The sequence below is a fragment of the Styela clava genome, chromosome 1, assembly GCF_964204865.1.
Source record: "Styela clava chromosome 1, kaStyClav1.hap1.2, whole genome shotgun sequence".
Classification (NCBI taxonomy): Eukaryota; Metazoa; Chordata; class Ascidiacea; order Stolidobranchia; family Styelidae; genus Styela; species Styela clava.
Genome location: NC_135250.1, coordinates 9,830,719 through 9,852,809, shown reverse-complemented (window position 1 = coordinate 9,852,809; position 22,091 = coordinate 9,830,719). Strand labels below are relative to the sequence as shown.

Sequence of the window (22,091 nt, the reverse complement as noted above, 5' to 3'; positions counted from 1 at the left end):
TAAGTACGGTAGTTTAAATAATGCGCAAATAATTATTATTTGATCTAAATTTATCGCAAATAATGTTATAACTTTTAGGCCGCGAAATGATTTAATGTAAAATGAAGCATGGAATTCGGAATATCGTCAATAAGTCGGCATCAAAAATTATTATAAAATGCAAAGTAAGTAGTAAAGTCGGATATTGTAAAAAACGGTGAAATAACAAGTCTTCGTCGCGAGGCAAGCGAAAGTATAATCAAACTAGAGAATACGCTTGTAGTTGATTAATAAATTAGCAACCCGGAATTTTTATTTAATACGTTAATACGATTTTAAAAAAGTGAACTATCGTTTCTTAAATATATTACCAGTGTTGGTAATGATAAAATTGATCGCATAAAATTTGGTGATGAAGTGGATAAAAAAATCAAAGCTAATACAAAAGATAAAAATCAGAATAAAATTATTTTGAATTCACTCCTTGATATTTGTCTTTAACATCTGTCGCCGGCGTGTAATACTGCCGGGAATATGACAACCAAACTTCGATGTCCTATTCGGAATAGAAGTGGATTAAATTGGTTGTTATGATAGGTTTAAATGTGTGAAAAAAATATCGCAATTACGAGGTCTTTACTTAATCGATTTGGCCGTAATTACGGAATTGATTTTTGTCAATTACGTGCAAGCCTAATACGAAGTATCACAATTTGCAATTCTCATCGCCAAACTGTCCGCTCATTTCATTCGTTGACTAACGTGGAATTCAAAATTGGAGATGAACTGAAACAAAGTTTGTATTTAATTTTGAGCTTTTGCCTGCCTATTCAGTGGGGACTACTGCACAGTACATATACAGCACGCTTGCTAAATTTTACTTAGATTCAATACTTTAAACCAGTGTATATGAGGATAAAATTCCTCGTAAAAGTTAGTTACATACTCTTCCGATAAATTTTAAAACACCGTATAATTTAATTTATTGAATATAAAATTTAATCGATTTCTTGGCAGATAACAACAGAGAATCTGAAATACTTTAGAAATAACGAAAGTCATGAAATAAACTAATATTCAATCACTCGTGGTAGTTACCGTGAAATAGTATATCAGCATACACTCTAATGAATAGGCTGTATTAGGTTAAAAATGAGTCACCAATAATAATTTAACAATCAATTGAAAAAGTGGTCCAATCGCTTTTATCAAAATCGTGCATTTCTGCGCAATCCATTACTGAAAATCCCACATCGCAGCTTGCATCGGTGTAGAAAAAGTAATACGAAATTTCACGATTTCCCATCAGCAAGTAATTCCGCCCTCGAGAGGCGAGATTTAATAACGTGCAATTCGAGTTATTGCGAATAAATTTTGCATTTATGTGTGATCTATTACTTGAAATAGCCTAAAAAATACCATAAACATCGTAATTTTGAAAATCGGTTTGTTAGCAAGAGCCGTGGTGTAGTTCTCGCGGAATTCAACGGATCGTTTAGCGACACACGGATTCCGCGCCCAAGTACTGGATGTATGAATAGTAAACGACATGATAAAACTTAACAGAATGACACCGAAAGATTGTTGTTGTTACTTAACGATACACGGCACGGTGTTTTTTGGTTGGCGATCCAAGTTCGCCCCCTCCCCCCACCCTCCAAATTATGAAAAGTGTCTGCCCCTTCCTCGTAAAAATTAGTTACATACTCTTCCGATAAATTTTAAAACACCGTATAATTTAATTTATTGAATATAAAATTTAATCGATTTCTTGACAGATCTATTACTTTAAATAGCCTAGAAAATACCATAAACATCGTAATTTTGAAAATCCCTTCAGCATGAGTTTCCGCTCAAGAAAGGCGAGATTTTATTATTGGAAATCAATTAAGCGCATGTACAATACACCATGAAGTTTGAGTGGCAATGTTGAATTTAGGCGTAAACAATAAAAATATAGTAATCAAATGACATGTTTCGACTTTATAAGTACATGCCTATAGTCTATATATTGACAAATATGGTATTTTTGGTATCGGATTGTATATAAAAGCAAAACTTTGTTCACGGTAATTCAAAACGTATAGTGTACCTTCTGCGTGCTTTAAAATAAATTCCAATAATGAAATCGCACCTTCTTGAGCACGATGCCGGTGTCTCACCACAAAATAAGTAATTGATACCAGTAAATATATATCGTTAGTCGAGTATGTACCGCATGCAAGGCATACGATGTTTACAGAAAGCCGATCAGTTTTCGAAACAATATAGACATTAATGCATATGCTTCGAACCAACGCAATATTTTATTATTCGGAGTAATTATTTTTGTCAGGGGGTTGCCAAGTTTGTTGTTGATATAAATCTCTTAATTACCGGTAAGTAAGATTTTGATCCCACAGCCCTGGCATGGTTTTGTAGAAAGCCACTGTCGGTAGTTGGCCTACGGCACAACGGTCAGGGAGTTAATTTCGCGTGAGGAAAGGAAACCGATAAATCTGTGTCAACAAATGAATAGGGCAAATCCAGCTAAATTTATTACATTTTGGAAATCGTAAAATTAATGTTATAACTGTAGGCGTTGTCGCACATAATAAAATGTGTTGTTAAGCTGTTTTTACCTTGATTCTTTTCTAATACATTGTATAAATATGAAAATTACCATCCTTGCTTCATTACAAGGTGGCAAATCGACAGTGCCACCGTGTTGCGAAAGTGGCCACGTGGTTGATATCTATAAACATAGCGTAACATTTAATGGGTCTGTTTACTTAGGAAGTGTATTCTGCAACGACATATATGCTGACCAAGAAGGTAAATAATTGACTCGGCCAATGAGAACCGAAAATTATCGCATACTCTGCAGTGCTTTCGCGTGCATTTCTTAAATTGCGGGTATGGAAAGAGTCTGCCATCTACCAATCGGAGCATTAGGTCTATAGGTCTCGTGTAGAATTTATCTAGTGCGTGACACCACAACGAAAAGCAAGCAACGTTTCAAAGGGGTTGCGTTCACCTACGAGAGCGGTATCACTTATTGTCTTGCCAAACGATGGTCTGGTTTTCTTTTTGAATAATAATTAGGTAGCCAAAACAGAGAGTCGTTATCCGAATACAATTTTAAATATTTAAAATAATAAACAATATGGCAAATCTGAAACAAGAACTACCTGAATGGTGCCAAAAAGACTTTGTTCCCTATCAAGATACTTTCAAATATACTCCAGAAGACAAAATAATTGAATGGAAAGATCATTTCTTCGTTCCACAGTTCCATCCAGAAACAGTATCCTATGCTTTCGATCATCATGAACCGAGAGAAAACGAAGTGATGGTGGCATCGTATGCGAAAACAGGTTTGATTAATTTCTACAAATGAAAGGAATAGAAATATTACGGCCATAACAAGTTATTCGTTTTTAGGCACCACATGGACTCGAGAAATAATTCGTCAAATCTTATATGGAAGAGACGAAAAACTTGATGACCTGACAAAAGATATCACTTTACCCCATTTGTATCTTGAATCATGTACACGTAGGTTACTGTAGAAATAAATAAATAGAAATAAATTGTTATATATATATGTAAAGTTGATGTAAATTGGATCCAAAGAATTGATGTTAAAACTCATTTCTTAAATTAGTCAAAATATATATAATATATGTATATATATATAGAGAGAGGAAGGGTTTATTTAATTTCGTCAAACCAAGAAAACACTGTATAATAATATGCATATACATCTATAAATATCAAATAAACAGATGTTTCCGGTACATGACTGGGAGGCAACGATACCACCTTTAGGGGTCATCAGAGTCAGTTGCCACAACTTACATATCATTGTGTTGGATTTCCAACTGCCAAGTCCATATATAGCACAACATGGCTCCTTTTCATACACTTTAGGGTCCCTTTTCATTTAATACTGTGTAATATTCTACATAACGTCGCCATTTTAAAGTGATGATTTATATGTGTTGGGTCTCTTTATATATTTCAGCTTCCAAGTTCAACGTTATGCACAATATTCCTATACCTAGAAGATATTTTGTTACGCATCTACCAGCGGAATTGGTAAATTTAGAGAAATATAAAAGAAGAAACATTAAGGCGAGCCTATGCTACATTATATATATCATAATATATATCATTTTTGACAATGAAAATCTGTGACAAAATATTAGCTCGATCACTCAAGGTGATATTCCAGAATCTAAAATATATGTAGAAAAGCATTGAATATAATACTTTTGATTATATTTTAGATCGTTTACACATTGCGGAATCCAAAGGACAGGCTGGTATCATTTTTCAACTTTCTGAAGGGATTTCCACTCCAGGGTGAATTGGAAAAATTTGCTACCGACGACTGGAACGAATATTTTGAACGAGAAATGAAAGGTGTTTGTATTTACGAACTGTCATCAAAAAATGCATTTTTATGTCGAAGCCAAATTTGCTTGAATTACCGAAATCCTCATAGTTGAAAAACTCCGTGTGTAGGCACATTATTTTTAAAAAAAGTATGGCTTATATATAAATAACGTTAGCAAGCCTCGAATAATATTCGATAGAAATTTTGATTGAAAGTATAATATTTTATTATTTATTAGAGCCGTATCCTTTGAGAATGCGAAAAGGAGAATCATATTTGGATCATATTTTAAGTTGGCTGCCGCATTTGGAAAACAACAAAAACGCAATATTGATTGTGTATGAAGAAATGATCAAGGTAATCCACATGGATCTGATTCTGGACTGCAATAACTAATCATTTAATCAATCCACTCAAAGCTACCTGCTTAAAACACTACTTCAGAATGTTTGAATGAAATTTTATTGTTGAACAATATTTTTTGTTTTGAAATTTTAGCTACAAAAATGAAATAGGTTGTTAGTGTAGAAATATGAGCATAAGTGTTTTAGTACTGAAGTAATACTGAGTTCTGATATGGAATACTTTTTTTGGTAATCTAAGTTAATCAAGTATTTTATATTAAGAATCCCTTCAAAAAAACAAAAGAGCTGTCAGAATTTTTGGATGTTAAACTATCAAATGACGAAATAAATAAAATTGTTAAAAATTGCTCAATTGATAACACGAAGAAATCGGATATGGTATCAAAATCAGAAGATGGGATGATTCGCAATACAATTAAACTATGCTTGACAGGTACAAATTTTTTACAAAAAGAATTTTAGGTCTTATGAGATTATTCATATTTTATCCATATATATTTTTATTAGATAACTTTTTATGAAATTTATGTTATATAGTCATGCATTTGTTTTATTTCTCCATTTTCTTATTCAGTCAGTGATTTCTAATTCATTCAGGAACTATTGGTAAATGGAAAAACCATTTTACTGCGGAACAATCTGCTGAAATAGACAGACAAGTTGAAGAAAAATTGAAAGGGACAGGAATCAAATTTATATATGAATAACTTTTAATCACGGAATTTTGGTCTTATTTGAGTTATTTCTTGTACATTCATCGCGTACCTAAAGCACTTTTGGGGGCTTGAATTAATATATCACATGCATAATTGCTCTTGACAATTGCTGTGAATTTTGTCTTTTCGAAATTAAAATGTACTTTTATCATTTAATTTTTCATATGTTTCAAATATATAGTTGTGAATGGAAAAATATCTTAGACAAATCTTCATGAATATCTCATAAATAATATTTATATAATTATATGGAATATTTTCCGCTTGTCAAACACATGTATTTGTAATAAATGTTAATTCAAATATATAAGTTGATGGGGTATATGTAAAACTACACGAGTGCCGTATATACTTATTGTATGTATATACTTATTATGCAAGTCTATGAAGAGTATTGATATCAAATATATTTAAATACTTGCTGCTATTACTTATTTTATGGTGCGACACAGGCAGCGAGCTCAAGCGAGCTTATTTCTAAAGTACCGGTATTTCAGATTATCTGTTGGTACCTGCCATTTGGAAATAGTTTGAATTTCATATTCAATAGATCAAAACATATGGTGTTTTAAAGTTGGTGTTCGGAAGAGTATAAAACTAAATTTTACGAGAAATTTTATCGTAATTTCACTGGTTAGAAGTATTGAATTATTATATACCTCATCATATATAATTGCAAACCAAGCATTATTAAAACCAAGCACATACATTAAAGATATACCGATACCGCTTTTATCGTCGATATCGGTTTCGATCCGGTATCGACACGGATATATTCGGGCACTGATAACCCATGTCATAACATCAATAACCAAAATGCTTGTGCTTACTTGTGCTTGTGTTACTACGAGAAAGTCTATGTTGAATGAAAATGCGTCCCGCGGTTTTACTCAGGTATCTTTATCTGGTCCCCCTGTATTGAAGGTTGCACACCCTTGATTCAAACTACTTGAATCATCGTAAATTGCTTAGCAACCTAGTAATGTTTTGCCGCAACACTTTTTTTTTTGAACAAATCATAGTACTTTCTGCAGACGTGTTGTTGCCCACAAGCGCACGGATTGTGGATTATGAGGTCCCCAAGTGAATGAAATGTAGTGTTTAGTAATCGTCATACACAGTGCCGTACAAGTTTCAAGAAATTGAAGAGTAGCGGTATTTTAGATTGGGCGTGTTTAGATAGAGCAAGTTAGGTTAGATCGATCCAGTTTTACAGTTTATCGAAATGAATTTGGAAAGCAGATAAAAACAGTGCTCTATATGCGAAACGCCATGCAAAGCTTCCTTCTATTGGTGGGATTGCTTTTTCTCGGAAAAGGCATATGACTTTGAAGCTGCCTTGACGCGCATCTTCACAAGTGTGAGTCATCAGGCAGCCGTGCATCAGGAAAAGAGCACGTTAGAAACATACGGCATCAAAATATCTGGTATGAGACAATGCATCTCGCAAGAATCGAAAGTAGCAGACGATGTATCCACACTGCTCTTAAAACGACTACAACCTAGTATCCTGAATAAATATACCCCATTTAAAATATTGGGAGATGGCAATTGCCTATATAGAGCACTTTCTCTTTCGCCATTTGGTTCGCGGAAATGCCACAAATTTTTACTTCTTCTAACGGCTATGGTACTCACCGACGTTCATCGACGACGGTGACCGTACATTTGAACCCACGTACATTTGAACCCATGTGTATATCCGCGAGTTCAATCTATATGCGGGTGCCAAAACCCATGGGTTAGGTTAGTATGGGTTCAAATATCCGCAAAACAAAAAAAATTTCCATAGGTGCAATAGTATGCAGGTGCAATTGTCGTGGGTTCAAATGTACGGAAACCATCGACGACATATATCTTCTAACTAAAGAAAACAGCATACTGAGTCCCTCCTTGAATCTCAAATAAATACATCTCGTTTACTCGGGGTTTTTTCCGTATATATCTCGAGCCTCTAATAAAAAAAAAACAGCTCATTCGCGAATTGTTTTCTCTTCATACATGTCGCCCAAAAGTTTTGTCCACATATATCTCATTCACCAGATATTTTGTCCATATATATCTCGTTTTCCTCATGAAACAGTCGCGGTGAATATTCGCTCGTTAAAAAAACGACTTTTTCAGCGAAACTTTTCCGTTGCGTAAAATATTCAACCCATGGCAATTAACTTAACTGTGTTTAAGGTAACTTGCGGTGTAACACCGATCCGCTCTATCGCAATGCTTCCGCTCAGATTATTTTTAAGACATAACTGTTATAATCTCACGAAGTAAAATCTATTTTAGTACAATAAAACTTGATTGGATTAATTAATTCAACATCACAATCCGCGTCTCGATTTCAGTGAGGGTATGATCTAATGCTAACCAACCACAATGTGTGCCTAAGACGAAACAACCGACGATTTCAGCAAAATGCACGTGGTATTAGCGACTAGTGGGACACATGGGAGAAGTGGGATACGGGAAACGTGGTACAAGCGGGACACGAAATTTTGGAAACATCGGTGAAACTGTAGGGCAAAATTTATTACATTTTGGAAATCGAAAAATTAATGTTATAACTGTAAGCGTTGTTGCACATAATAAAATGTGTTGTTGGGATGTTTTTTTTACCTTGATTCTTCTCTAATACATTGTATAAATATGAAAATTACCATCCTTGCTTCTTTGCAAGGTGGAAGATCGACAGCGCCATCGTGTTGCGAAAGTGGCCACGTGGTTGATATCTATAAACATGGCGTAACATTTAATTGGTCTGTTTACTTAGGAAGTGTATTCTGCAACGACATATATGCTGATCAAGCAGGTAAATAATTGACTCGGCCAATGAGAACCGAAAATTATCGAATACTCTGCAGTGCTTTCGCGTGCATTATACAATACCGTAACTATACTATACAATACCATGAAAAATGGCAGTTTAGCAATTAGTGTAAAGATTTTAAAGCCAGTCATTGTTGAGTGTTATTGGACACGTAGTGGACATAACGATCGTTTCAATATTATGTTGTTGTTCTTGTTCTTTGACACGTTTTTAAAAAGTCGCTTTTCTCTTCGAATACTGGACCAATTGCTTTGAAATTTTCAGTGGTGAAAGATTAATTTTTTTGCTAGAAGGCTTTTACTTTTATTTATTTCAAAATTTTGCGTGAATTCTATGAAATTTGATATTTCGTCTAAAATTTTGCTGTATTATTTTTTATCCATGAAAACACGGATTTTAGTCAGTGTCATGACTGGCTGTACGTTTTGATTCTGCAAAATTCTTGCTACTGGAAATTCAGAACTTCTTTGAGGGTACCGGTAGCGTCAAAGGTACCGGTAAGGACTGATTCGCTCTGGTCTAACGTGTTCATATATTTGTGCGTAGCTCTCTTGTTGCTTATGACTTAGTGTTCAGTTTTGCTCTGAGAAAAATTTTGTTGTTGCCTGCAAAGCTCTTTTTCTTCTTTTTTATTGAATCATGGAGTTGAATCATTGAATTTCTGTTTCAAAAATTTGAAGATATGAAATGACCTTTATTTATGGCCCTTACTAACAGATAAAGTAGGCTACTTCATTGTTTCATACCAAAAAGCACATAGATTCAAGTTACAGCTATTTCGTATTTATTTATTATCCTGCTTTCATGATATCGGACTAGAGTAGTAACTAAGAAAACTAAAAATCTTAAGTGTGTAGTACAGGAAGTTATAGTGATGAAGTTCCTAGAGATAAAATCGTTTTAATATATCCATATTTGTGCTACATTTAACTTGGCGTTAGATACGTTTGTGATATTTTAACAAATGCAAAAAGTTGTAGTCTCAGAACATTAAAACGTTATTTTTCGTTTTGCATATTAATTAGGTAGCCGAAGCATATCCGAATGTAATTTTCATTAGTACAAATAATACACAATGTCAAATCTGAAACAAGAACTACCTGAATGGTGCCAGAAAGATTTTGTTCCTTTCCAAGATACTTTTGAATATACTCCAGAGGACAAAATAATTGAATGGAAAGATCATTTATTCATTCCACAGTTTCACCCAGAAACAGTATCCTATGCTTTCGATCATCATGAGCCAAGAGAAAACGAAGTTATGGTGGCATCGTATGCGAAAACAGGTTTGATAAAGTTCTAAAGGTGAAAGAAATATAAATATTACGACCAAAACAAGTTATTCATTTTTTAGGCACTACATGGACTCGAGAATTGATTCGTCAGATATTATATGGAAAAGACGAAAAACTTGATGAACTGACAAAAGATATCACTTTACCTCATTTGTATCTTGAAACATGTACACGTAGGTCACTGTAGAAATAGATTGTTTTTGGACACGTAGTGGATATAGCGATCGTTTCAATATTATGTTGGTGTTGTTCTTAGTGTCCTTCTTCTTTGACACGTTTTGAAGAAATCGCTTTTCTCTACGAATACTGGACCAATTGCTTTGAAATTTTCAGTGGTTGAAGATAAAGTTTTTCTCCAGAAGGCTATTACTTTTTTTTCGCTATGACGTCATCAAAATTATTCCCACTGGGTGACGCTACGTGTCCATATATTTGAGCATAGCTCTCTTGTATATATATATATAGAGAGAGAGAGTTTATTTCATTTTGTCAAACCAAGAAAACAATGTATGCTAGGATGATCATCCTTTCAAACCCTGAAAGGAGGACACATCGTTTGGTAGAACCATAATCCACCTGTGCCTGAGATATATATATACGTTATATATCTACTAAATTGCAATAATCCATTCTTGTCTTGTCAACGAGCAACCGTAATGTAATTAATGCAGCAAGTAATGCACCCAACTTCGCTATCAGTTCGATCACTACTAAATCTTAAGCATGGATACTTTGCTGTAGTTCCTGGGTATATAAAGGTTTTTCTTTCCGGCATAATTTACTGGGTCTACTGACGTAATTTTCTGCTGAGATTAAAACTTCATCAAATTGCTAAATACACGATGAAATGACGTAAAACATAATTGCAGAACAACACGATTTTCACGTAATGAATAGGTATGCATTTAACCGAGAGCAGTGATTCTTAACTCTTGCGGGACTGCAAAACCCCGAACGCTCTTGTGCAAGCTCCGTTTGAATCCCATTCAATGTTTGAAATTTGGAGCGCAATTAGAACTTCACGAGCCAATTTTGTTTATGATAATAGAAAATGATCATTGTGGTGTAACCTTAGATACCAATATGCAGCGTGGAACTAATCATTATTGTGTCACATAGGTGCTGGCAGCAATAATGTTTTGTTTCATAAAAATTGCTCTTTGGAGATCGGGAAGATGGTATGATACCTCAGTCGATTCTCAAACTTCAAACTGCATCCAAGTGCGGATGATGTCATGAAAAATTTTGAATACTCGATCTCTTGAATATAGAGGACATTTTGGCCTTTTAGAGCGTCCTCGGAGGACATCAAATTTTTAATGAAAAAGTAGGACAAATCCTTCAAAAGGAGGACGAATGATCACCCTAATATATGCATACATTATGCGCAACATGGCTCCTTTTCATACACATTAGAGTCGCTGAGTAATATTCTACACAACGTCGCTATTTCAAAGTGATGAGTTATGTGTGTTGGGTCTCTTCATATATTTCAGCTTCCAAGTTCAACGTTATGCACAATATTCCTATACCTAGAAGATATTTTGTTACGCATCTACCAGCGGAATTGGTAAATTTAGAAAAATATAAAAGACGAAACATTAAGGCGAGTCTATGCTAGTTTTTATATATATCATTTTTGATAAAAAAAAGTAATGGACAGAATGTTGGCTTGATAACTTAATTAAAGTGATATTTTAAGAATAGAAACATAAAAGTACCTTCACATTTACCACGGTGAAACAATGCTTTATCCAACGAATATCGAACCATTTTGAAATGAATACAGATTGTAAAAAAACATTAAAAATAGTATTTATGGTTATTTTTCAGATCGTTTACACCTTGCGGAATCCAAGGGACAGAATGGTATCATTTTTTAACTTTCTGAAGGGATTTCCAGTCCAGGGTGAATTGGCGAAATTTGCAACCGACGACTGGAACGAATATTTTGAACGAGAAATGGAAGGTGGTTTTATTCACAAACTGTACACAAACAAAAAAACATTTGAAGTCTATTTTTACTGGAATAAATGAAATCTTTACTGTTAAAAAACTTTTTGGGAAAGCAAATTATTTTTTTAAATTCTAACATATAAATATCGTTAAAATGCATCAAATAGTAGGCGATCCATATTTTGATTGAAAAGTATATATAATATTTTATTTATTTAATTAGAGCCGTATCCTTCGGCCATGAGAAAAGGAGAGTCGTATTTGGATCACGTTCTGAGCTGGCTGCCGCATTTAGAAAACAACAAAAACGCAATATTGATCGTGTATGAAGAAATGATTAAGGTAATCCACTTTGATCTGATTCTGGACAGCAATAACTAATCATTTAAATTTAAGACAAGCCATCTACCTTAGTGGTGCCTGTTCAAGGCACTACTTTAGAGTGTTTGAATGAAATTTTATTGTTAAACAATATTGTTGGTTTTGACGTTTTACAACTTGCTACAAAATGGGACAGGTTGTTTGCATAGAAATATGAGCATAATGAAGTGTTTTAGTGCTGAAGTAGTACTGAAGTGTGATAAAAAATAGCATATCTTACGACATCAAGATAATCGAGTATTTTATATTGAGAATCCCTTCGAAAAAACAAAAGAGCTGTCAGAATTTCTAGGAGTAAAACTATCAGATGACGAAATAAATAAAATTGTCGAAAATTGCTCAATTAATAATATGAAGAAATCGGATATGGAATCAAAATCAGAAGATGGAATGATTCGCAATACAATTAAACTATGCATGACAGGTACAAGAGTTGAAAGTAGAATTTTAGTTATTATAAGATCATTCCTCACTAGCTGTATCTTGATATATTCGTTATGAAGTTGTTATTATATCGTCATGCATATGTTTTATTTGTTTAAAATCTCGTTTCCTGTTCAGTGATTTATAATTCAGGAACTATTGGTAAATGGAAAAACTATTTTACTGCGGAACAATCTGCTGAAATGGACAGACAAGTTGAGGAAAAATTGAAAGGAACAAGAATAAAATTTATATATGAATAATTTTCAATTACGGAATTTTGATCTTATTTGAGTTATTTCTTGTACATTCCTGCGTACTTAAAGCACTTTTGGGTGCTGGAATTAATACATCACAAGCATAATTGCTCTTGGCAATTGCTGAGATTTTGAATCTTTTCAAAACAAAATGTACTTTTATCGTTTATTTTTTCACATATTTAAATATATAGTTGTGAGAAAAAGAATATCCTGAAAAATCTTATCTCATCAATAATATTTATATAATTATATGGAATATTTTCTGCTTGTCAAACGCATGCATTTGTAATAAAGATTAATTCAAATATGTTGATAGAGTGTATGTAAAGGTGCTCTCGGAGTATGCGAACCAAGATGGCGGACATCGGAACGTAACATGGGTAACAGGTTAGGGTTAGGCGATAATTTTTTTCCAATTTTCCTTATTTTAGTCCTATTATCAGTTCGAAGACTAGCCAAGAGCCTCCCGTGGTATTTATACCTGAAATTATGGCCTAACCTTACCTAGTACACATATTACATTCCGATGTCCGCCATCTTGGTTCGCATACTTCGGGAGCCCCTATGTAAAACTACACCACAAAAGTATCGTATGTTCTTAATGTATGAAAATACTTAAGATGCCAGTCTATGAAGCGTAATTAATATACTGTATATATATCGTGAGTCAAGTATGTACCGCATGCAAGTCATACGATGTTTACGGAAAGCCGAGCAGTTTTCGAAACAAAATAGACATCAATGTACATGCTTTAAACCAACGCAGCATTTTTTTGTTCGGAGTCATTATCGTCGTCAGGGGTTGCCAAGTTTGTTGTTGATATAAATCTGTTAATTACCGGTAATTAAGATTTCTATCCCACAGCTTTGGTATAGTTTCGTGGAAAGCCACCGATTGCAGTAGGGCTAGGCCTGCGGTATAACGGTCAGAGGGTAAATTCCGCGTGAGAAAGGGAAACCGGGAAATTTGCGTCAACAAGTGAAACTGTAGGGCAAAACCAGCAAAATTTATTACATTTTGAAAATTGTAAAATTAATGTTATACTTGTAGGCGCTGTCGCACATAATAAAATGTATTGTTAGGGCTGATTTTACTTTAATGCTTCTATAATATGTTGTATAAATACAAAAATTTACATCCCTGCTTCATGGCAGGGTGGCAGATCGACAGCGCCACCGTGTCGCGAAAGTGGCCACTTGCCCGATATCTATAAATATGACGTAAGTCACATGACTTCGGCCATCGAAGTTCCTGTTTCGGGGATTTTAATAATTTCTACTCCGGGGAAGTTTTTGACGGCTGGCTTACGCTTCGCTTTAGTATATTCATTTTTATTTTGTGGAACGTGTTTCCTGGTCAGGTGAGAAATGGAACCATACGGTATTTAGCCGCAATGCGGTGGAACATTCTAGTGGGCAATATTCTGTTATTTCAGCTTGAAAAAGAGTTATTCCTGACAAAACTGTATGACTGTAATAAGAAATTGATGTTTGTGATCCAGATGTATTTTGTACCGACGCTGGTACTGTACCGTACAGCCGTAGTACAGTACCTGGAAAACTTATAAGCAGTATGGTACTTATAGCTACTATGGCAGTATGGATTGTGAAATAAAAAAATGTTTAGGCTACTTATCATATCAAACTGATAGATTGAGAGCGCAGGATTTTGTGCCCATATAACATCCTATTTTACACATTCAGGCATTGGAAAATTCACTAATATTCGATTGATACCGGTATACTTCTTCGAAATTGAAATTGTCAATATAAAAATTTGGCATCGGAATTAGTTGAGCTATATATCTTAAATATCTATCTATATTTAGCCAATACCGAATCAAATACGATACCGACGTTCAACCGAGTCGATGTTGGTAATACAGATACACCGGTGCTTTTTAATACAGATAGGCCTATATACACTACCGTACTGCACTATAAGTTGAGTATGTATTTTTTGTCTGGATTTTCTGTGTCCAGATATCTGGACATACAGACATAGAAAATTTGTATGACAAAAGGATGGAATTAATAGTGCTTTTTCGTTTGTTCCCTTTATTCATTTACACCCCAAAACAATGTAGTAGACGAAATATAAACGCACCCAGTAGCAGCGGTAAACAAAGATTGAATGGTCAATTGAAATGTGCCATTCTCTCAGTGTAACCCAGACTGGATTCCATGGCAGGTGCACGCCCGAGGGCGCTAGCGCTCCGCAAAAATGCACGCGAGCGAAATCAATTTTGCACGCCGAAAATTTGCAATTGCTCACCAATGTAAATCGGTTTAAATGGTTTTAAAATCAATAATCCAGTAATATAAAGATGCCGAAATATTATAACTCCACAATTGTCGACAAATACCAGCCTGCAAGATTTGGTCTGATCGAAATATTGCGAAGCAAAAAGACCATGGACCTTTCCCCAACCTTTGACCCGCGAAAAATTCCTCTCATTGTTACGTCCTTTTTTGCATCTTGCTGATTGGCCAATGTCACGAAGTAAACAAGGAAGTCGATGCTCGGGGAAAGATCCATATCGTGTTGAATGATAGGAAATAGGAATCCCGTGAGAATAGTTATGGACGAAAAGAACGCCTCCGCACCAATGGCCAAGTACGGCTCTGATTCAGCGTATTTTTCATACAATAATTTTACACGAATGTACTGAACAGTACCGGTATCTGAAGTTGCTCAAACACTCCCAAAATTAGTGACAAAGTATGAAAATAATGTTTGGGGTCAAAGGTCAAACGTCCATTTTGCTCTAATTTGACGTATTTTTTATCCATTAATTCTACGTAAAAACACTACCAAAATTAATGACAAAGTATGTCCATTTTGCTCTGGTTCAACGTATTTTTTATCCAATAATTTTACGCGGATGTACTGAACAGTACCGGTATCCAAAGTCGCACAAACACTCTCAAAATTAGCGACAAACTGTAGAAATAATGTTTGGGGTCAAAGGTCAAACGTCCATTTTTTCTCTGATTCAACGTATTTTTTATCCGATACCGGTAATTTTACGCGGATGTATTGAGAGGTATCTGATGTCAAAGTCAGTTGCACGCGAGTGCAGTTGTTTTGCACGTCGTGAGCTATAATTGCACGCCAGGAATTCTTATTTGCACGCGGGAATTTCTGATTGCACGCCCGATTTCTCGTTCAAAAAGGCCATGAAATCCAGACTGGAGTGTAACAAACTTTTCATAGCATGAAACGTCGCTTTGTGGATATGATGAATTTATGACAGCAATATGTCTAGTTAAAATCCAGTATACAGTTCTATTGGCGCATGTTCACTAAACGCCGTAAGTACTTCTAGTTCAGTAGTTGGCGTGGCATGAACATTTTTGCATATGTTATTTGTAACTCCCACATGACTACGTCATCCAAAAATTACGCCACTACAGCATCACAATCACGTCATAGAACTTACCAAAGAGAAGCTACAATTGGCGGAGATGCCACGAACTGGCTAACGCCTGCGATCTCTCTTGTATGGGATCGTTGAGACAAGAAAACGAGGAATAGCTTGCTTGATTTCGGGTGATCGTCTGCACGTTTTAGATGCCAATCCATATACTTTGACAGGCCTTATTTCATCACTGTCAGGTTGTAATGATGTAATTTTTGGATGACATAGTCAGGTGGGGGTTGGAAATGACATATGCGAGAATGGTTATGACACGCCAACTAGAAATGTTCCAAATAATTATTTTCATAAAATTAACCCTAATCTATATATTTAGAATTTTCAGTTCTTGATACCACAGTTCTTGATATAATTTATCACTACTGTCATTGGGCCTTACGCCCAGTGGCAGAAAAGAAAACTACTTCAAGAGTTTTTATTAAAAGCTTTTTGTTATTACAAAAATTAAAGAAATGGATTATCCAACACTTAACAAGCGTACTAAGCCAATACCTGGAGGAAGTACTGAAGAAGAGTATCGTCAAGTTATGCGTAAAATTATGGAAGGTTTAACAACAGAAAACCTTGAAACGGTTTTATTTCTTTGTAAGGATCATATTCCTCATGGAAGGGAAGTTAAAACTACTCTCCAGTTTCTGAAATTTCTTGAAGATCGTGACCTTGTATCACAGGACAGTGCTATTTTCATAGCTGAGGTACTTCACATTATCCGCCGAATGGATCTTCTTAAAGTGATTCCGTGCATTAAAAACAAGCAACATTTTGAATCAGAATATCTTGCACTTACCTATTGTTCATTCTCTAACTACAGGGTTTTAACAGTTCAACTCCAAGAGCAATTATCTCAAAGGGATTTTGAAACATTTCGTCATGAATGCTCTGTTCATTTGAATGTTCGAAGCTTAGACAGTGCAACAAATGTTCTTCAGCTACTCAGAAAATTGGAAGAAGAAGATGTTATATCCCAAGATGACTTCGATCAACTAATCAAAATTCTTGAATGTATTGAGAATGTGAAGCCGTTAAAATTTTTTCAGAGATTACTCGATGGAGATGAAGCAGTTGCAGTGCCGGCTACAAAACAACCACAGAGAAATCATGGGCAGCAAGTTATGTACGCTGATCGTTCTAATGTTCAACCTAACCCGTCCCCGGCGCCGTGGCCTGAAAATACTGGAAGAGTTGAACCTATGCCTTTTGGCCAACCACCCAAGTATGAATCTATCCATGGGGTTCAAACATGGCAGACTGGAAGTTTTTACGATGAACCAACACCGGGAAAGTCTCACGCTAAAGGCCCTGTAAGATATGAATTCGATAGGCAAGGTAGTGCCACAACGTTTTCCCGATCTAATGCCAGATGGTTTCAGGGTGAGGGGGAAGTTACTCCCAAGCAGTTGGTTGGTGGCAATGCCAGATTCAACAATGCTCATCAGTATCAATCTATGCCTCCTCAACATATGCATCACCCGCAGTTTCAGCGCCATACAAGTGAAAATTCTGTGTTTTCTTCCATGCCTATAAATTTTGAAAGATCTCCGCCACATTTTGCAGAACAATTATCCGACACATCCCCTGAACCACTTCCTGTGCGTCATATCGAAACTTATCCACGTTTCGAACGGCAACATGGTTATTTTGAATATGAGAGAAATCGACGTTCAACACCAAGCGTTGATGCCCCGCAAGTTTATGCTTCTCCGAGCATTGTGTCTCATCATCAACCGGTTTACCCATATGGGGTAATGCAACCACAGGCTCAGCATATGCACTATCAAGTTATGCCTCATACAATACCCCCACGTATTCCTGAAGTTGTAAAAGAGCTACAGAACCTCTCAATGAACGAGAGTGATGCTGTTAAAGATGGTAGTAGATATATTCCTGTTGATGAGACTGAAATAAGTGTTTCAAATAAAGAAATTGGTGATCTTGCTTCACCCAAACAGCAGTCAAGTCCAAGTTCCAGTCCAGGAAACGAGAAAACAATAGAAGAGCTGCAAAAACGCAATGAAGAATTAGAAAATTTTATGTACGAACATAAAGTCGCTGGATCATACAAAATGGACAGCTCTCCTGTTGGTATATGTCTACTGATTAACAATGTGAATTTTGAGAAAAACAGAAAATATGAAGAGCATGATCGAAGAACGAAATTGAATGAACAAATTACCAACCCATCTCAAAAACAAAGCCTCCCAAGGCTGGACTTGAAAGACAGAGTCGGTAGTAATATTGATGCTGATAAACTAGAGCGGTTGTTCAAAAATTTTGATTTTATTGTTCAGAGACACGATGATTTAGATCAACGAGGTATACTTAGGGTCATGAAAGAGGTGAGCTCTGCTGATCATGCAGCGTACGATTGCTTTTTGCTTATTATTTTGTCTCATGGCGACAATGGATGTGTCTTCGGTGTAGATGGATTCCCAGTGAACATCGCAAAGATCCAAGAATACTTTCTTGCACAAAAGTGCAATACTCTCGTGGACAAGCCAAAGATTTTTATAATTCAGGCGTGCCAAGGCACTAAAAGAATGCCTGCTGTTGCCCCTGATTCTGATATTATGCATGATGGTCCTCAAGCAGAGAACAACGCTGTTCCAAACAAGGCTGATTTTCTCGTTGCATTCTCAACCGTGCCTGGCTTTATATCATACAGATCCAAGTTATCTGGAACATACTTTGTGAAAGAAATTGTTCAAATTTTCAAGAAGCACTTTGAACGTCAGGATTTACTGAGTATGATGATCATGGTAAATGACGAAGTGGGAAAATACGAAAACAAACAAGTTCCCATGCCAGTTGCAACACTTCGCAAAAAAGTTTTCTTTCATTTAAAAAAAGATTCTGAGCTCAGTGATGAAGAGGATCCAGAGCAAGATGAAATACCTGGTCCTGAAACATCTGGATTACAGTTGAACTTGGACAGAATTTCGGAGGAAGGTGCAGTCGGTGGTATTGGCACGGCATCTACGATTCCGCGAGAGAGAGTGATGCAAAGCATGCAAGAATCTGGAGAGCAAGATGAATAGATTGAAAAAAGTATTTTGTAATACTTAAGCGTTGGGGGAAGTATGACTGAACTATAACATTTCAAAAGTGACTTGTGATAATGGTCGTATCGCTTTTTGTAGCGATGCTCATCAGCTGTAGTGGTCATTTGCTTCATGCATGAAATTTTATAAAATTTGTTATTTTGGGACAACTGTTGGAATTTGAATCAGTTTGAAACAGTTATCCCAGTATTTTGCTTTTTCAATTTTCAAACTGCTGACACGCACGAAATGAGTTTGCAGATTTGACATAAATCATGATTTTTGTCGTCAGGTATATGAACAGATAAATACAACATTTTATATAATGATGGATAATACGAAATATGTTCCATACATCGCTGATACATATGTATATATTCAGTTTCTTATTATTGTGTGCTATTTGCTCTGTTACATATTTCAAAAATCAAAATTTTTTTTTCTCATGTGATTGATGATGCAACATAAAGGCATGTAGATATTCATCAATCTTGTGATGTTTTGAATACTTTCTGTAGTTTTTGTAATAGTTTGTTCCAACAGCCAAACCTGAAAATATAATAAAAGATTCAAAACCAGAACAAGTACAGCTTTGAAACCCACACAATTGCCCCTGGTCCATAATGACGGAAGATAAAAAAAAGTCTGTTTTTGATAATGTGACACAATCTACTTTGGTTCACATACTTCTCGTGATAATGCCTTTAATTAAAAATCTTGATACTTGCGAAACATGTATCAATTATAACATCATAATAACAATCACTTAGTCGCATGTTTTTCCTGTTAAATTCATTTTTATTTATGCTTTTATAAAACCACACAGACTTTTGGAAAGGTATATTCAGATATGAATAGTAGAAATAGCCTCATGACCGAGTGACTCAATGTTCAAAGTAGTTGGGTTTCCCAGTGTCGTCCTTACTTTGAGGAAATGATTAAGTTGATGTAATGAAAATTTTAAAGACCAGTTTATTTAAACAAGACAATAGTCATTGATTTATACAATGCCAATTATGATCAGTTCTCTATGTCACAGGTTCAGTATAGTTTAATATGAATGGACAAAACCATTATTAAAATTTATTTAATGCAATCCCATTACTGCTGAATGAAATACTGTATTTCCCACTTGTTTTGTGGTGTATTCCACATTATTCTTGCTGTTTTCGTAAACAATCGTTTGTATGCTTTGTCTGACTGTTATTTTCCAGCATGACCATAAAAAAGTTTGAAAAACACTGAAAACATAGTTTAAAAATTATTTTTGTACATGTTGAATCGTGCTTCATTTTGTCGCATATATAAATAAGCCATTTTGACTAAAGTGAAAAATCGGGAAGATTTTAATACACCTATTTTTTTTTATTTGTAATGAGTATAATTGCTCATTTCTGTTGCTAGAATTTAGTAGGTGTGCGCAAAATTAATAATTTGAATGATTGTATATTTGTAATATTAGTCAAAATTCAATTTGTACAAGAAACCGCATATATGTCATATTATATTCCTTTCCTATTTCAGACACAAAACTATGACATGCTTATATGAGACACAAAACTATGACATGCTTTTGAATTCTGGTTGGTGTATTTCTATAATAATGATAACCTATAGATCTCACAATATGTCCTCGGTGAAATCCCACGGAAATAACTCAGTTTTTATTGTAACAGCCATGATCTTTGTTTGTTGGCCTTTTCAAAATCGCTAGACCGTTTCATGAAACCGTTGTGACTATCGGTTGATTAATCTTGTTCTATAGATAAAATTGTGATGTAATGTTGTTTTTCATAATGACTTTGCTTGGTTTTCCATTTGTGTTTACCCTGACTGGTATGTGGCTTTATTTCATCATTTTGAAGCTTTATTTCATCATTTTCTCTGACGTAAAAAAGGTGGATCTTGTACAAATATTGACTTGATATTCATTTGTGTGTTTAATAATTAACGATTGTATTCTGATTTTGTTTGCTTGGTGTGCACTGTTCTGGTCTTCTTTCGTTTAGGCAAAACTGTATCTTGCTTGGGGTATTCTTCACCAATAGTAGCATCCTACTTCATGATGGACGGAGGGATCTCTTATTTATCATGCAGATACATGTGGACTAATTTTGGTCCAGGTTTTGAATGTCACAGGCCCAGTGCAAACAGAAATTATTTGGCCCGACAAATCAAGAAATTCCAACCTTTTTTTTGTACCAAGACTAAATCATCGACTGAGAAGTTCTTATGGCGTAAATGTAAAAATATCATTTAGCCAGTTCATGGGATACCAGTCTTGTTTGAGATTCTGTATCTGGAGTGTAATTTTCAACTAACAGGTAACAGTTTTGTTTTTTCCTGTCCTGTGTATATTTTATTGGAGATGTCTTCCAATAAAGGATAACCAATATTATAATTAGAACGTAGAAGTATGTTTATTTCTACCCTTTTTTTTCAGGTCAACTTTTTGTTTTTGCTTAGCCGTAGGGAAGCTTTGCATAATAAATTATATTTAAAAAGACTGCTGATTCAGAACTATTAGCCTGTAGCTCAGTAGTTCCCAACCTGGGGGTCGTTGCGAAACATTTTTCAGGAGGTCGCAAAACAAATTACTTTCAAGTATGGACTCTGCCTTTAAAATCTGTATTAATCAGTGGTGAAACAAATCGAATTCAGCATATATCGTGAAAGGTGACCGTACATTTGAACCCATGTACATTTGAACCGATGCGTATATCCACGGGTTCAATCTATATGCGGGTGCTAAAACCCATGGGTTAGGGTTAGTATGGGTTTAACTATCCGTGAAACAAAAAAAATTCCATAGGTGCAATTGTCATGGGTTCAAATGTAATGGAACCATCGTGAAAGGTTCGCGATGTATTAGGAAATATCTATATTAATCAGTGGTGGAACAAATAAAAATGTATATAAGCGAAAAGATTGAAAGGATTCCGTTTCACTAAACCCAAAATCGAACTAAGGTCTATCACTTCGGAATACTCCCTAACAACATAACATCTCATCTGTTGGCGACGCGTTTCA

The 22,091-nt window shown here is 35.2% G+C and overlaps 3 protein-coding genes and 1 long non-coding RNA gene across 5 annotated transcripts; 3 read left to right on the top strand and 1 right to left on the bottom strand.

The window, feature by feature from the left end:
- Positions 1-2,108: 2,108 nt before the first annotated feature.
- Positions 2,109-13,292, top strand: LOC120341014 (amine sulfotransferase-like). Of its 2 annotated transcripts, none has more exons than XM_078114052.1 (7): positions 2,109-3,335; positions 3,403-3,516; positions 3,986-4,095; positions 4,251-4,386; positions 4,599-4,717; positions 4,987-5,158; positions 5,323-5,629. In XM_078114052.1, the coding sequence occupies exons 1-7, from the start codon at positions 3,125-3,127 to the stop codon at positions 5,430-5,432; spliced, it is 972 nt and encodes a 323-aa protein (XP_077970178.1). In that variant the 5' UTR covers positions 2,109-3,124; the 3' UTR covers positions 5,433-5,629. The 2 variants fall into 2 exon arrangements, with proteins under 2 accessions (XP_077970178.1, XP_077970175.1); XM_078114049.1 differs by lacking the exons at positions 4,251-4,386; positions 4,599-4,717; positions 4,987-5,158; positions 5,323-5,629 and adding exons at positions 11,397-11,532; positions 11,743-11,861; positions 12,153-12,324; positions 12,477-13,292 and having other exon boundaries at positions 2,121-3,335.
- LOC144424615 (uncharacterized) lies at positions 8,415-10,008 on the bottom strand. The gene is made up of 3 exons (XR_013476839.1): positions 9,710-10,008; positions 9,369-9,567; positions 8,415-8,929 (listed from the first exon to the last, which is right to left on the bottom strand). It is a non-coding gene; the product is annotated as an uncharacterized LOC144424615 (long non-coding RNA).
- Positions 9,161-11,382, top strand: LOC120341025 (sulfotransferase 1B1-like). Its single transcript, XM_039409446.2, has 3 exons — positions 9,161-9,554; positions 9,623-9,736; positions 11,060-11,382. The coding sequence occupies exons 1-3, from the start codon at positions 9,344-9,346 to the stop codon at positions 11,182-11,184; spliced, it is 450 nt and encodes a 149-aa protein (XP_039265380.2). The 5' UTR covers positions 9,161-9,343; the 3' UTR covers positions 11,185-11,382.
- A 3,018-nt stretch (positions 13,293-16,310) lies between the features above and the next one.
- LOC120339721 (uncharacterized) lies at positions 16,311-21,567 on the top strand. The gene has a single exon (XM_039407911.2). It carries the CDS (start codon positions 16,476-16,478, stop codon positions 19,056-19,058), a length of 2,583 nt encoding a protein of 860 aa, XP_039263845.2. The 5' UTR covers positions 16,311-16,475; the 3' UTR covers positions 19,059-21,567.
- The last annotated feature ends 524 nt before the right edge of the window (positions 21,568-22,091 follow it).

Bases quoted from the DNA above. Each gene is read 5' to 3' on its own strand.
- LOC120341025 (XM_039409446.2), top strand. From the start codon at position 9,344: ATGTCAAATCTGAAACAAGAACTACCTGAATGGTGCCAGAAAGATTTT. The intron at 9,555-9,622 runs GTTTGATAAAGT...TTCATTTTTTAG, and splicing joins GGCATCGTATGCGAAAACAG to GCACTACATGGACTCGAGAA. The intron at 9,737-11,059 runs GTAGGTCACTGT...CATATATTTCAG, and splicing joins GTATCTTGAAACATGTACAC to CTTCCAAGTTCAACGTTATG.
- LOC120339721 (XM_039407911.2), top strand. From the start codon at position 16,476: ATGGATTATCCAACACTTAACAAGCGTACTAAGCCAATACCTGGAGGA.
- LOC120341014 (XM_078114049.1), top strand. From the start codon at position 3,125: ATGGCAAATCTGAAACAAGAACTACCTGAATGGTGCCAAAAAGACTTT. The intron at 3,336-3,402 runs GTTTGATTAATT...ATTCGTTTTTAG, and splicing joins GGCATCGTATGCGAAAACAG to GCACCACATGGACTCGAGAA. The intron at 11,533-11,742 runs GTGGTTTTATTC...TTATTTAATTAG, and splicing joins TTTTGAACGAGAAATGGAAG to AGCCGTATCCTTCGGCCATG.